This window comes from Choristoneura fumiferana, chromosome 13 (genome assembly GCF_025370935.1).
Source record: "Choristoneura fumiferana chromosome 13, NRCan_CFum_1, whole genome shotgun sequence".
Taxonomy (NCBI): Eukaryota; Metazoa; Arthropoda; class Insecta; order Lepidoptera; family Tortricidae; genus Choristoneura; species Choristoneura fumiferana.
Genome location: NC_133484.1, coordinates 17,368,963 through 17,386,046, shown reverse-complemented (window position 1 = coordinate 17,386,046; position 17,084 = coordinate 17,368,963). Strand labels below are relative to the sequence as shown.

The 17,084-nt window shown below is 38.1% G+C and overlaps 1 protein-coding gene across 4 annotated transcripts in view; it reads left to right on the top strand.

The window, feature by feature from the left end:
• LOC141434187 (fatty acid 2-hydroxylase-like) overlaps nt 1-15,845 on the top strand; it is a 106,137-nt gene extending 90,292 nt beyond the window's left edge. For 3 of the 4 annotated variants that reach the window (XM_074096546.1, XM_074096544.1, XM_074096543.1), the window contains exons 4-6: nt 1,011-1,180; nt 14,155-14,278; nt 15,748-15,845. In XM_074096546.1, the coding sequence (XP_073952647.1) occupies nt 1,011-1,180; nt 14,155-14,278; nt 15,748-15,824 (371 nt within the window). In that variant the 3' untranslated portion in view covers nt 15,825-15,845. The remainder of the gene's footprint in view (nt 1-1,010; nt 1,181-14,154; nt 14,279-15,747) is intronic. The other variant, XM_074096545.1, reaches the window with a different exon arrangement.
• Nucleotides 15,846-17,084: the final 1,239 nt, after the last annotated feature.

Here is a 17,084-nt window from a genome sequence, read left to right as displayed (position 1 = left end):
GAACATCTGCTGGTGCTTAGCCGGCACTTGGAGTCTAAAAGAGCGAAAATTGTTGGCTCGATTTTTTTTTAATGTTTTTTTTTATTTAAGATTATAAACTTATAGAAAATACAATCATATACCTAAGAGCTAAATACTACTATAATAAAATCAACTAGCTAACTTAAATAATATTATATTATATAAAAAGACCGCCTCGAATCGTTCCTGGCGCAAAAAGTGCCCAAGCCCAACACGCTTGCCGCGCGTTGAACGGCGATAGATAAGCCTTGCATCAAAGAACGACTCGGAGCGAGAGTGGTTTAAAATCCCGGAATTTTAGAAAATATAAGAGCCACTTGAGTTTCATCGGTAAAATGTAACCAAAAATAAGTGGGTATTTTATCTGGTTTTATGTTGCTGTCGGTATTTGAATGAATATGACTCACGATGTGTAATATATAAATATAATCCGGAAGTGGGACTAATATAATAAATGCGAAAGTTTAAAAGTCCGTTTGTTTGTTTGTTTGTTACTTCATCACGTCTAAACCGCTGAACCGATTTAGATGAAAATTCTGTATACAGATAATTTGAGTCTTGGGGAAGGACAGAGTATAGTTTTTTATCCCGAAAAATTTCATAGTTCCAGCGGGATAGTGATAACCGAATTTTACGCGCACGGAGTCGCGGGTAACAGGCTAGTATATTATAAATGCGAATGTTTGTTAGTCTGTTTGTTTGTTACTTCATCACGCTTAAACCAAAGAACCGATTAAATAAAATTCGGTATACAGACAGTTTGGATCCCGAAGAAGGACATATAGGATAGTTTTTATCCCGGAAAATTGCATAGTTCCCGCGGTATAGCGATAAACGAATTCTGCGCTGGCTAGTGTACTATAACTTATATAAATAAATAAATAAATAGTAAGCGCTCGCTATAGAGTTTTAAATACTAGTCAACTTAAAGCGATTTTTCCCCTATATCTTGTCATATTCCTAGTTTTAAGCAATTTTTAAAATTTCAGGTACTGAAAATTCGATGTCTTTACTCGAGTATGGCTGCCACATGGTCTTCGGTACCTTCATGTGGACTATTTTGGAGTACTCACTCCATAGATGGGTGTTCCATCTGGATCCTGGGAGATCTATTACAATGATCAAGACGCATTTCCTGATCCACGGCTTGCATCATAAGGTAGGTTGTTATTATATTATAAGTCTAGATCATTTTAGGCTTTCGTATGAAAAAAATGAAAAAAAACTCAATGAAAAAAATGACATCCATATATTTATTTCCCTTTCTGTCTGTCTGCGGACTTGTAATTTATAATTTATTGAATCAGGCGTTACTTTGCGGAGGTCCATATCAATGAACTAAAATAATTTCCTTGCTCACCCGCGACCTTTTTTTTAGTTCATTTTCTTGTAATTTATGACAAATAGCACTAAGTACGGCAAACGTTGTGATTTTGAGGCACAAGGTTTTTTGAAGTAGTTACGATAAACACACTCAAGTCAGTGCCGCATAGTCACAATAATAGCACAGTGGTATTTCAGAACAAACCTGCCAATGTAAGTTTAATAAAAAATTTGTCCTTATTAACTTTAATTTCGTTAATTGTGACGAGGTCCATGTGTTACAAAATACACTATTTTTCATTGACATAGGCTACTTTTATCCCGAAAAATTGTAAAGTTCCTGCGGTACTTGAATGACTGTTTTGGCCTATTTGCAAAATTCGCTTTCTATTATTGAAAGAATTTTTAGAAGCTGCCCGAAGTTGAATTCACTTTATTTTTATCCCGCAAAAGTGTTACATTTTCTCTAAGAAGAATAGCTAATGTCAATCAGAGATAGTTATCTTTCTAGTGGTGAAAGATTTTTTAAGTCAGCTCAGTAGTTTCAGCTTACCCAATAAATAAAGAAACAAACAAAGTTTTGATAACTTCCTATCCCATGTCAATTTTCGACAAATCCTTCCTTAGTGCACCTCTATGAACTTTAAGCATATTTATGTCAAATTTAGAGTCTCTAGCTCCAATAGAGTAGGCTATGCCTTGTCTCTCATTAAGTCATGTGTGTGTGTATCATCAAAACTGAACGTACATGTAAAATTACGTATCCGTCCTCTGTCAACCTTTGAGCAACGACCCTTACTGCAGCATCAGGTGGTGTCTATCATATAAAACGAATTCTCATTAAAGAAATTTAACAATCATGCAAAGTTTTCTTGTGTGTGCCATTAACTTGAGGAGTTCCTCCTGCGAAGACGATCCTGGCCGGACTACCTAGATGTCACTGCCAGATTATTGTATTGTCACCAGATAACATAAGTATGCCAAATCTACAGTCCTTCGTTTATTGGTTTAGCTTGTGAGTTTTCTGATTCAGTTAGTATAAAATCCTCTTTATCGTTTTTTTCCTTGGCAATTTTGGGGATTCTTGAAACAGTTTTTACCTGTTAGTGTTACCTACCTGCATGCCAAATTTAAGGTCTCTGAAAGCGAATATATAAATGCTATTTTTACCATATCCGTTGGGATTTCGAAAAAATTCCCTTAGTGTACAATACGTACCTACCTCTATGACTCTCTAAAATATGTTCATATCAAGTCTCTAAATCAGCTAGTCGGAGTATAAATAGCACGCTTTAATTTCTTATTCCTTGGGGAAATTTCGGTTTCGGGTGGTCGTTTCCAGCTTCCATTCATTTAGTACAGGATCATTTAGTAGGATCTCTCAGACTAATTGATAATTTTAAAACGTCCATATCTACGTTTTTTTAAAAGATACAAAAAAAAAACTTTCACGACTCATCTCATTTTGTTTCAAACAATAAAGGTATACCTATTTGAACAAATAAAAAAATGCTTGCATAATATCTTTCTGTTCATAGAGCGGTTTATACTTAGAAACTGTTTCTTATACTGTCTGTAGTCGAACTTGCATAGTTTTGATTTACTATTTCCTGAATTCCGAGTCGACATAAATACCTTTAGGATTATTTAAAATAGTACCAGCTGTTGCTCTGGCTTGTTCTAAATTGTCCCGTTGAAATTTTATATTGTCCTGGGATTTATGATAAATTCAATCGCAATAATTAAACTACAAAACATTTCATTATACACTGTACTACAACGAAGTATATGGACTAGAGCCTGGAAAAATAAACGTTAAATTATTATTATTATTATTTAGCTTATGTTATTCGCTTGATAATGTTAAAATTAATAGTCAAGCTAATTAGCTTACGTATTCTAAATACATTCAAAACTTAAAAAATACGATAGTTTCTATAATTTTAAATCCATACTTACTTAATATTATAAATGCAAAGTGTGTGGTTTGTATTTTGTACCTCTTTCACGTCGAACAGAGCGACGATTCAACGTATTTTTGACATAGAGAAGTTGATGGGCCAGTGAGTACAAAGGCTACTTTTTATTCTCGAAAGAGGGAACAGCGCGCGATAACCGAATCCCGCGGGCGAAAGCCGTGGGCAAAGCTAGTTACATGGATATATATTATTACCAGTATAACTAAGTAGAAATTAAATTACCTACACTGATGTGTTTCTCAACACAGCAATTAATAAAGCCTCTTCAAAAATATGCGAAGTTACGAGTAAAAAATGTATTTAGGAATATTACGTAAAACTGCGCAGGGGCCGACACTAACACAAACCGTAACAAACCGCCATATAACAACGTTGAGTTCAGTGCCCTTAGTGTAAGTTTTCGTTACAAAATACGTCTCGATCGCGTTCGCGTTAAACCCAATTTATATGGAAACACGAACAGCGCCTCTAGCGGAACGTTTGCGATGTTCGTGTTTTCCATACAAATTTTAGATTTAACGCGAACGCGATCGTGAACGTATTTTGTAACCGAAAACATTACGCTAAGGTACAGTTTGTCCTTAGTAGTAGTAGTAGTGTAGCGAAGCTTACCCAAAATTCAATGAACCTCGGGCAAGCCCCACAACACAACACTTATGTGCAATGCACTATAAATGAAACGTATAATTTTGAGATATGATTAATAAAGATTTAATGTAAAAAAATCAGCCGATGAAATAACAGAGTAGTATTAACGGGTCGTCATATTGTTTTGCCAAAAGATTACCGAAATCATGGAGGCCTTCGTGGGCTTTTAGAATTTTGAAAAATATAGTACAAAATATATATGGAATGGGCAAATAAACTATGCAAGTAGTTTTCGAAATTACAAAATAATTCGCGATACTACACCAAGTAGAGTAGGATCTTATGCGCATAAAATTCTATTAGACATACGATATAAAACTGAAGCGACAAGTTAGAAAAAACATAGAATACTTTTAAAAAAAATGTGATACTACTGAAATTTTAAAATAGTTCGCCGTTATAAGCCAAAAAAATAAAGTTTTTGTAAGAAACTCCAAAAGTTTGTGACAATCTTCACGTGGTCTTTGTTGTTGGTGTGGAGCGGTTCCCCTGTCACTGGATGCAGGCAACAATCCCGACACCGAAGCGATGACAAATTATGCCCACAATCGTGTGCGGAGCGCAGTACGATGTCCACAAAAATCCACACCGTAAGGGTGGGAGCCGAAAACTGGCAAAACAGATCCGGCTTTTAATAAAAGGGAGGCGACTACGAGCCACCAGCTCGCAGCAGTTGGAGAAACAATCAATTCGCCAGGTTATAATAATTAACACTTTAGAACACCATTATAATTGTCACATAAAAGAAATCCCAGGAATATTAAACCAAAATATTAATCCAAGGCACTATTGCCAAAAATCATCCACGGGAAAACACATTTGACAAACCAAATTTTCGCGTCCTCTGTTCCACGTTTCCAGGATACCAATTCAAACCTTTAAAAAAAATCAAGAAGTGAACCGCAACTAAACGACCAAAACGTATAAGCAAAAATAGGTTAACACTCAATTTCAAAAAAGAAGGTTAGATTGCATGCAGCAGATTTATGCTGCAGTTATCCCCCTACTAAAATAAAAAAAACTTTAAACCAACCAAAAGAATCAGACTGTATAATAATTCTAACCGAAAACCACCATACCGAAATTAACGCCTAAAGCTAAAATTTGAAGCATTAAATAAAAACTAAAACAACCAAAAAGAACGACGACAACCCTAATACTACCCTACCGTACAAACGATAAGTAAACCCTAAACCAAGTACGACGAAACTTAAAACGACTAGGTGACAACCCTAATGTGAAAGACAAACAGAAACCACGATAACACTGAGACTACCTTAGCCAAACGAAAAACTAACTTATTCACTAATATAGCAACCGCTAATATACAACCCGAAAGAGTCCACTAATCCTATTTGGTGTCAACAGAAACCAAGACTAAACCTAAAAGAAACCTACCTAAAAACTATACACCAGTGTAGAACTAATCACTGATTAGAGCAGCTTTACGACCCACTGCCTAACCGTTGATTGTCCCCACAACTATACCCCCAGCTAAAAACCTTTTTTACAACACTAAAAGCTAACTCACAAGACAACAAACCTAACACAGACAATAATTATCAGACAGAATCAATAATTAAATAACAAACTATAATACAACAAGGTCTAGATTCACTGAAACTCGACGAAAAGTCAAACAGCGATAGAATAAGTTTACAAACTACTATGTACACCCAAACACCTAGGCTCTAGACACCTTGATAAAACGATAGGGGAACACGGAAACTACATTCGAAATTTTTAAAAATTAATAAATTGTTTCGACCACAAAAACAATTGAACTACGCCAGCCCATCGGCGTAGAACAGTGCAGGGCCGTAATTGGGTGTATCCTTTTTTACGCCTAGATCAAAGAAAATGTAAGTTGCATATATTGGACACAACTGATGAACACACAACCACACATAAAGATATAAAGTAGATATAAATTAAAAAAACTGAAACGTACAAAGGGTGTTCACAGATCTATGGAAATAATAATATACCTGAATCATAGTACCCAAAATGCACCAACAATGTTACAAGGTTTATAAAACGACATTATAATAACCTAAGAAAAATGTATATCGGGAGAAACTAACCGAATTGAACCCGCTAAAACAACAGGGCAGATAGAATGCCAAATTAGAATTTAGAAAAGGCCAATTTAGAAAACCGCAGAGGTAGTTCGAATTATTTCAAGATATCCTTGATGTGATACCTCCCAATACAGGGCGAGTCCATATCCGATAATTCGTAAACCTGTGGGGAAATAACGTTTGAAACACGACAACATATAAATCGTGGAGCGAATTTACCACCACCATGGGTATCTGGATTTGAACGAGAGAAATTTCTCCGCCATACAATATCGCCAACATTTAATCTAATAGAATTCCTACGCGAATTATAACGTCTGGCATTGCGCTGAAATCCTAAAACGAGAGCGTCTTCAACTTTAGCGTAAATCTCACGTAGAGTCATTAGATTAGTTGCACGTTCGTCCCGACTGTCAACTAAACTTGAGTCTCTAGTCTGAACGTTTGAACGTGGGTTAACCATATCGACTTCACGTCCGTATATTAGGAAATTAGGCGTATACCCTGTAGCTAAATTGATACAAGAGTTGAGATATAAGGCGACCTTAGGAAGACATCTAGCCCAAGAACGGCGATCGTTATCGACCAAGATACTTAACGCCACTACCACGGATTGATTGTAACGTTCAACAACGCTTGCGTTTGGACTATAATATGGTGTGAAGCAAGGTTCGGGTATACCGTATGATGCCAAAAATCTCCTGAAAGCAACACTCTGAAAAACACTGGCGTTATCGCATAAAACGTGAGCAGGCCTACCGTAACGCAGGAAAACCTCTGATTCTAACGCCGAAGAAATTGAGGCAGCGTCGAATCTTTTCAAGGGGACTAACCAAACAAACTTTGAAAAGACATCGACCATAGAAAGGATATAACGATAGCCATAGAATGCAACAGGGAGTGGGCCGATAAGGTCGATCGATAGTAAATCCATAGGAGCGGAAACTTGCCTTGGATATAACATCTGACCGCGTGGCTGGGTATTCGCAATCTTGTAAGCTTTACAAACAGCACAACCAGAAATAACTGATGAAATATCTCGAAACATATTAGGCCAGTAATATAATTCCCTAGCCTTGAGATAGGTCTTCATCACACCGGGATGGATATTAGGGAACGAATCATGTAACTCGTTGATCGCATCTGCTGTCTTCTCAGTAGGCAAAACAATACGCCACTGATTAGGTCTTAAAGGATTATCGACAGGCATCCTGCGTACAAGAACACCATCATTTATACTGTAAGCTTGAAACATTTGAGGAGTTTCTAAAACACCGCGATAAATTTTTCTATACCATTGATCTGAAGTAGAGTCCGGCCCTTGATCAAATGAAATAAGATTAATGTGCTGACGAGACAAAGCGTCCCGAACGACATTCAAAGTACCCGGTTTGTGTTGAACTTCGAAGTTATATTGAGATATAAGGGTTGCCCAACGTGCTAGTCGCCCAGTGGGGTTATCAAGGGTAAGTAACCACTTCAACGCTATATGGTCGGTCACAATGGTAAATTTCATACCATCGAGATATCCACGGAAATGTTTAATAGATTCTAAAACAGCGAGAAGTTCACGCTCAGTTGTGCTATAATTGCGCTCAGACTTTGTGAAGAGACGTGAATAATACGCAATTGGATGTTCAACGCCATCTAACGACTGTGCTAGTACTGAGCCAAGACCAACTGACGAAGCGTCGCATTGAAGAATAAAAGGCTTAGTGAAATCGGGACATGCCATAACGGGCGAATCCATCAGAGCCTTTTTGAGGTTGATAAACGCAGCAGAAGCAGCCTCATTCCAATCGATGATATCACGACCTTTTTTCTTCCCTAAAAGAGCAGTCATAGGAGCAATTATCGATGAAAAATTATTGACGAAGCGCCTATAATATGAGCACATTCCTATAAACGCACGAAGTGATTTGGCAGAAGTTGGGGTCGGATAATCCCTGATAGATTCTAGCTTCTTGGGGTCGGTTTGTAGACCATTCTCATTTACTATATAACCAAGATATCTGAGCTCTGGTTTACAAAATTCGCACTTTTTCAAGTTAACTGTGAGACCAGCTTGAGTAAGCCTTTCTAATACTTTACGTAACAAGCGGAGATGACTCTGGAAGTCACGAGAAACCAGGATCAGATCGTCTACATAGCCGAATACGAAGTCCTCAGATTCTGGAGTAAATTCAAAATTAACGATTTTATCAGTCAGCCTTTGCATTTCGGATGCGGCGTTGGTCAGCCCAAAGGGCATGCGCACGAACTCGAATAAACCGCGTTGCGGAACTATAAAAGCCGTCTTTTCGCAACTGGAACGATCCGCCAAGGGAATCTGCCAAAAGGCACTTCTAAAATCTAAGGAAGTCAAATATTTCGCTCCGCGTAAATTATCCAGAATTTCCTGAATGCGGGGTAAGGGATACGAGTCACGTACAGTTACAGCGTTTAATTTCCTACTGTCTACACAAAATCTCACGGAACCATCCTTCTTGGTTACCATGACCACTGGACTAGCCCACGGCGAATGGGACGGACGAATAACTCCCATCTCTAACATTTTATCAATCTCTTCATTGAGTAATTTGAGTTTAACAGGTGACGTAGGATAAGCGCGTTGTCGAATCGGTGATCCAACTGTTTCTATCTTATGAGAAAGCCAGGTGGTACATCCTAATCCCTTAACATCCGAAGATATCTCCTTGAACTCATCGATCACGGTTTGCAGTTGAGATTCTTGTTCAGATGACAAAGTACATCGTGGTTGAATGAAACGAACCTCGTTAACAGTTGGGAATGACTGACTGTAACCGGCCGCGGAATGAACAAATCACCAGAAAATTCCTGTTCAAAAGCTCTACTTAATACGGACGTAAGACCAAATTTATTCCAAAATTCGATCCCTAAAATGAATAAAGTTGGTAAATTCCTACCAACCAGACATGAATGGAACACAATCGATCCATTAAAATGAATGGGAAGGTCTGCGCCACCCAGTATCTCAATCGGAGAATTATCCGCTGAAACCACAGACGGACGAATCTTCGTGCAAAAAGTGATACCTAAATCAGCCAAAAGCGAAACATCAACTAAAGAAGTTTGAGCTCCAGAATCTAACAATGCCTTAACACGCACGCCTGCAATATAAATCTCGACAAACAAACGGTTATCTTCAGAATCAGTAATAACAACGGGTGATACGGTTGGGCTAGACCGCACACCAGTTATTAGTTTTTTTGGGAAGACGGATTACAAGCAGCACAGTCACGAGTGATCACTCCCTCACGCTTGCAACGGAAGCAAATGGGTCCGGGATATTTTGGACACGCGCGATACTGGTGTCCGGCATCACTGCATTTCAAGCACAAAGGAGGAGATTGTTGTATCTGCACAGGTGCAACGTGTTTTGAAGAACTAGCTTGAGGCTGGAAAGTTTCAAAGTTCCCGGCAATCTGTAATAAAGAATCTAAATCATCTATCAAATTTGTTGCCAAACAAGGAAAATAGCGAGGATGTATCCCATACTTTACGATAAGGAAAAGACCGTCTTCACTAATTGGTGAAAGAAGCTTTGAATTCAGATCTCTCGCCTCAATGATGAAGTCTCGCATAGACTGGTTTCCCCTCTGCTTCAAACTACGTAATTCACGTTCCACCTTGAAGTCAAAGTCAACAACGTCGAACGTCTTCAAAAAGGCTGACTTAAGGCTTTCATAACTCAAAGCTGGATGCTTGATAGATCGGAAATATTTAAGAGCTGTATCGCTAAGTAATTCGTGAAAGCGACGCACGATGTACGAGGTAGGAGCACCGCGAGCCTCAGATTCTTCTTCAATCCGAAAGAAAAAATCGCGAACACAAGTATTACCTGAGAACTTTATTCCCCATTTCGTCAAAGACTCCTCCTTCACCATAGTACGCGTGACGAAATGTGGTGGCGTAGGTTCCCCATAATTGAGTCGTGGAATTGTTCACCAGCTTCAGGATTTAGAATGCGCCGTCTCGGTTGAAGGATTGGAGAAGCCAGATTAGGTGTTTCGTGAATGGATTCAACAGCACTATCCCCTTCCATAATTAACAAACAGCAGAAATCCAGTAACTAATACAACCGCCAAATAGTAAAATAAAACAGAAAATACTACGTAACTACAGTTTTAAATAAGCGGAATTGTAACCTACTAAATGAACAATACAGGATTAAAAAGTTTAGGACTGAATAAAACGCATAAATGTGAACAATTATACAGTATTCTTATCACTTGATTACAATACAGAGTATATTCAATTGGACTGCGTGTGTAGCGTAGAACTTCGAACGTACCTAGTTGAGCGTGAAAGCGAACCAAGATCAAGGGTGGACTTGCAGTACTAAAACTATCACAGGTGGGGGAGTAAAAACATACCCTTTTAATATTAATCTGTAAAATAAGCAGAATCAATAAGCGAAAGCGCAGTCGAATGCGACTGCCATCCCCTACGACATAAAGAAAATAAAATTCAAACAATTTATAAATTTAACGATAAAATAATTTACCTTTTTATTCGGGCGCCAATTTTGTAGCGAAGCTTACCCAAATTCAATGAACCTCGGGCAAGCCCCACAACACAACACTTATGTGCAATGCACTATAAATGAAACGTATAATTTTGAGATATGATTAATAAAGATTTAATGTAAAAAAAAATCAGCCGATGAAATAACAGAGTAGTATTAACGGGTCGTCATATTGTTTTGCCAAAAGATTACCGAAATCATGGAGGCCTTCGTGGGCTTTTAGAATTTTGAAAAATATAGTACAAAATATATATGGAATGGGCAAATAAACTATGCAAGTAGTTTTCGAAATTACAAAATAATTCGCGATACTACACCAAGTAGAGTAGGATCTTATGCGCATAAAATTCTATTAACAGTAGAAAAGAGTTCCGAACGTGTTTGCTTAAGACTACGATATAAAACTGAAGCGACAAGTTAGAAAAAACATAGAATACTTTTAAAAAAAATGTGATACTACTGAAATTTTAAAATAGTTCGCCGTTATAAGCCAAAAAAATAAAGTTTTTGGTAAGAAACTCCAAAAGTTTGTGACAATCTTCACGTGGTCTTTGTTGTTGGTGTGGAGCGGTTCCCCTGTCACTGGATGCAGGCAACAATCCCGACACCGAAGCGATGACAAATTATGCCCACAATCGTGTGCGGAGCGCAGTACGATGTCCACAAAAATCCACACCGTAAGGTGGGAGCCGAAACTGGCAAAAACAGATCCGGCTTTTAATAAAAGGGAGGCGACTACGAGCCACCAGCTCGCAGCAGTTGGAGAAACAATCAATTCGCCAGGTTATAATAATTAACACTTTAGAACACCATTATATGTCACATAAAAGAAATCCCATGAATATTAAACCAAAATATTAATCCAAGGCACTATTGCCAAAAATCATCCACGGGAAAACACATTTGACAAACCAAATTTTCGCGTCCTCTGTTCCACGTTTCCAGGATACCAATTCAAACCTTTAAAAAAAATCAAGAAGTGAACCGCAACTAAACGACCAAAACGTATAAGCAAAAATAGGTTAACACTCAATTTCAAAAAGAAGGTTAGATTGCATGCAGCAGATTTATGCTGCAGTTAGCTATTATAATACCTAGTACTGGTCATTCTGACGGCACAACATCGCCGTTAATATTCCCTATTTTTGACGCAAACGCCACATGCTTAATAATAATATAGTAATCAAAACGACTCGCCTATTTCCCAGAACGAATCATCGTGCTATGATATGATTGCACAGTTATGCATTTGTAATAGACATTCTATTTTAATCGAACGGTAAAAAGGCAGGTCTTGATTCACCCTTTTATGTCTGTGTTTACTACGGCAGTGGGAATTAATTGATTTTTTTTTAAAAGTAGAGGACATTTTGTGGTATTCTTGTTATATCAGAGCGAGGGCGAAGCGCGAGTGAAGCGGCTCCGTTGGGCAAAAATACTTATTTCTGGCGGCTCTGTACCTACCTACCTTCAACGAAAACGGAACTCTTATGACCGAACACTTTGTTGTCTGTTCTCGTTGTCTGTACCTAACTACAAATTGCTAGTGAACCCTTGGTGCGCGAGTTCGATTCGCACTTGGCGGGCTTTTTTGTTGATTCATCATGTCAGCTGAAAGACGTCCACTACTTCACATAGGCCTCCCCCAAGGCTCTCCACTCAGACCGGTCTTGTGCTTTCCGCATACACCGCGATCCCGCGCGATCTTCGATCGATCGATCGATCGCCGTGTGGTGTCGGTCGAGAATTGCACCACCCCATTTCTTCCCGTGGGTGTCTTAAGAGGCGATTAAGGGATAAACCGGAGGATTGGCAGCAGCGTCCTCGCGAGCTATCTGGTACTTATAGTTAACTGCGGTCGCCAACCCGCCTGCCAAGCGTCGACTATAAAGGTTAAAGTTCCGAGCCAAGCGACACTGACGCACTACAATGTCGCTTGGCTCGGAACTTTTACCTTAAGGCATTTTCCCCCAAAGCTACAATATAAAAAGTTTAGTTGATTACTTTCTGGATTATTGCATTGTCACCGGAGCTTTTAATAGAAAGTTTTGAGAGATCATTGGGACGGTAACGCAGTGGTAATTTGAGTACCTACCGAATGAGACTTCGTTAAAAAAAACAGAATAATAGGGACATTCCATATAAAACATTGAGGCCTGCATAAGTATTAACACAAACACTACTAGAGAAATATATCGATAGGTAGGTCAAATTTTTTGTACAACTAAGACTAGATAGGTGGTAGTTTTTTTTTGATATTCATAAGGGCTTGTTATAGCTAAATTGAATAACAATATTTTGCACTGACTGACTTTTGACTAGTTATTAATTCTTCTATAACTTCTTTAATACTTTAATTGTAAGTCTGTGATTGTTCATTATAAATAAATAACTAACTAAATAACATGTCCAACAGTGGACTTCCTACGCCACGGCTGATATAATAATAATAATAATAAAGATTTTTATTTCGGACAACTACGAGGTCTATAATTGTTAATTTACTAACAAAACTTAATAACTAAGGTTAGTTTAGTTTTTACAGCTACTAAGAAATAAAAATAAGTACTATAAATAACCAACAAAACTTTGGAAAACGCCGACATTGTCACTTCAAAGTTCAATATCTCAAAAACGGCTGAACTGATTTTGATAATACATGTCTAAGAACCATTGCTAGAAAACCTGCTTTCAAATAAAAAAAAACGCATTAAAATCGGTTTGACCGTTTAACAGCTACGGTGCCACAGACAGACACACATAGCGGCCAAACGTATAACACCCCTCTTTTTGCGTCGGGGGTTAAAAAGTTAAAATCTCACTGCGGTCATTACATGCTCGAAGTGCCGCGTGATAGGGGAGGGGAGCTATACCTGCCCATTACAGCGGTCAGGATGGGGTTGGAGCTGGAGCTGGCCCGCACTCTGCAAAGCAGCGTGGCGATTCTATGATACTCTTATGATGATGATGTTGAAATAAGTAACGGTGTTAGATAATAGAAGACGCATATAAAAGACGAGACGCGACGCGTTTCGGCGTGAACTGTGTTAAAATGACCATAAAATTACGTCGTCCATTCTCGTCAGAAGTCTAGATGTTATAAAAACTAATTGTTTGATGTTGACGTAATAATTTGACAAATCGTGATAACTCAGCGTTAATGATAATGAACCTAAGATATTTTCACTATTCCTTCTCCGCTACTCGCCGTGCACCGTAGCTATAATAGGTATAGGTAAATCACTTAAGAAGACGACCTGTTCTATGTACTACCGTAGTACCTAGTAACGTGGTATCCGTAAGTTGACGTTCCATGTTCGAAAAATATGACTTAAGTCCCATATCAATTCATCATATCAGTAATTGAGGATTTAAACTAATTTTTTTTTTATTCAACTGGTTGGCAAACGAGCAAGTGGGTCTCCTGGTAAAGATCACCACCGCCCATAAACATCTGCAATACCAGGTATTGCAGATGCGTTGCCAACCTAGAGGCCTAAGATGGGATACCTCAAGGATTATATATGTCTCAACTGAAGTATTCTTGCTTCAGGTGCCTTTCGACGGGCTGCGTCAGGTGTTCCCCCCATCCCGCGTTTGTGCTGGCGTCCATTATCTACGTGCCAGTGCGCCTGCTCCTATCTTATCACTGATCAAACTGACCGGCGGACTCATCGGTTATGTTAATTGTTTAAATACATTAGTAATGTTTTTTTTTATACTACTGGGAGGCAAACGAGCAAGTGGGTCTCCTGATGGTAAGATGTCACCACCGCCCATAAACATCTGCAACACCAGGGGTATTGCAAACGCGTTGCCAACCTAGTGCTTAAGATGGATACCTCACGTGCGAGTAATTTCACCGGCTGTCTTACTCTCACGCCGAAACACAACAATGCAAGCACTGCTGCTTCACGGCAGGATTTAGCGAGCAAGATGGTGTAGCAATCCGGGCGGACCTTGCACAAGTCCTACCACCTGCAAAATGTTCTAGGAAGCCGAAATAGATATTGATAATAAAAGTGTTTTTTCGGGTAGCGTGACTACATAGTCAGTTGCTAAAATCTGCCACAGCGGAGCGCGCAAAAATATCTGACAACAGTGGCGTAGGTAGGCGTGGGCGGAGCGGGCCCTCCCCACGGCCTGGCGCTTAAAAGGCCTTACGAGGCCTCTTTAAATGCGATGCGACCATAAAAAGGGGCCTCGCTGATACGACTTCGCCCACGTCTATATTAGTCCACGCTACGCCACTCTCTGACACGTCCTACGGGCCGTAGAAATAGAGTCGTATCAACATTTATGCACGCTTAGTTGTGTCAGATATTGGTTCTGACTGTACCAACCTCAAAAGGAAATGGGAACACATTTTTACGTTCATTTTGTTTTCATTTGTTTGTCTGTCCGTCAGTAGTATTTATGTAGTAGTAGCGTTTGAATTACAGCCCAAGCCCTCTCATTCTGAGAGGAGGCTTGTGCCATTAGTGGGATGTATACAAGGTGTTAATGAAATAATTTAAAAAGTAGTTTGCTCAGAATCGAGAGTAGAATCGATTACACATATTTAAATTAGATTGTGTTTGTATTTTTAAATCCCCTTTTTATTGTGGCAGTCTAAAAGTTACGACTGCTACAAGCGCCAATTAATTTTAGCGAGGGTTGCATACTTTTTCGATAATTTAATACTGGCCATTTTGCTGTCAATGTGTGATTTTCTTTTAAAAACGTCAAAAGCGGAACTGACAAATATACTAATTATGAGTGGAGAGTTAGAAATGAAGATAGAATTACTGACTTAGCAAAACACACGAATATCTTTTAAAATAATGAAGGTATTCAGAAATAAAAGCATCAACTACTAAAAATTAAAAAAATATTTTTGGGGTGTCTGAGGTTTTCAATTATTAATTAACACCTTGTATATAGGCTGGGATTATGATGATGTAGCGAGGTTGTGTAGAAACAAACGCAGGCGCCAAATAGTTTTGGCGCTTAGGTAAAAACGCCTTTTCTAAAAAAAATATAAATTTTAATTTGTATCTAGGTACCTTACTGCTGTTCTTCTTATTTGATTTCAAGACAGTCGTAAATTTAACGATCTTCATGGTATTTAATTTCCTACTTATCTATTTCGGATTTATCTTTCCAGGTTACTTAGTGTACGACATGATCCATTACTACGTACACCACGGCTCCCACAAGACGGCACGTATCTCTACACAATGAAGCGGTATCACTCCAATCACCACTTCGTCAACCATGACAAAGGTGATTAGAACATAAGTAATCAACTGTTAGAAAGAAAAGTTCCTAAGCGACATAATATAATGGATTTTATAACTTACTAATATACTATGTATTTATACTTAACTACATGTCGCTTAGGAAACATTTGCCTTTTACCTATGACTATTTATTGATAGGTATTTGTTTTGCTTATTTTGTGTTAAACAGTTTCCATAAGTTTTCGGTTGTTAGTTCGATCTTTATCAAATATTATTAAAGGACTGTTACAAGAGACCACTTAAGAGATACAAAGACACAAGATCATTAATACATTTAGTGAAATTACTTTAATATCTATGCAACTATGACCAATCTCATTAGTTTTCTACATTTATCCGCAGATTCTGTGTGAGACTGAAAATTATAATATTTTATGTAGTTATTGTTTATTTTATAAAAGCAGCAATACTTTCGATTATTTCCGTACATTATTAAGGCACAGCGACTAAGAACTTTAATTTATAAATATCTTATCTCCATATTCTTTTTGTTTCAGCATTTGGCATCAGCAGCACATTTGGGACCATGTTTTTAAGACATTCGTAACTGTTAGAAGACTAGGTTTCAGTTTAGGTGGCAGTGAATGTTGTGTTTGCCAATACATACGTTATGGTGCTTCTAATTAAGAATCTGCATTTATATTTGTGAACAATTACGGCTGGTAACGTTCGCAATCTTAAATGATATTTTTGTAATTGAAATTTAAAGATAAATCAGTAAATTAATGGCGATTGTTGAGTCAAAGTGAAGCTAACACATTATGTTGCCTTTATCGCAATGTAGCGCCTGTGTGTGTGCCTCTTTGCAGTTGGACTACTTATGAGAGAATAGATTTTTTATAAAGTGTTAATTTGCGAGTGTTGCCAGGGTTTCCGTATTAGCATTTTAACCCTTTCGCGAGACTAATTTATTGGAAAGGAGATTACCGCCTTAACTCTTTGTTATGATGATACAGTGACAGTGTTGATTTACCCGTACAAACAACTTCAAGTCTAAAACTAGAGTAACTTGTTAATACCGGAATATTACGTAAGGTCTATACTTTTTTTCAAATCATACACAAACATCAAAAATTAAATGTATACTTATTTCGCCTTTCATTTATAGTAGAATTATTGAGCTGTCCCGATCTCGTTAAGAGCCAAGCATTCAAACAAAGCTATTGTATTGTATTGTATTATGTCCTCAAACCCACCGAAA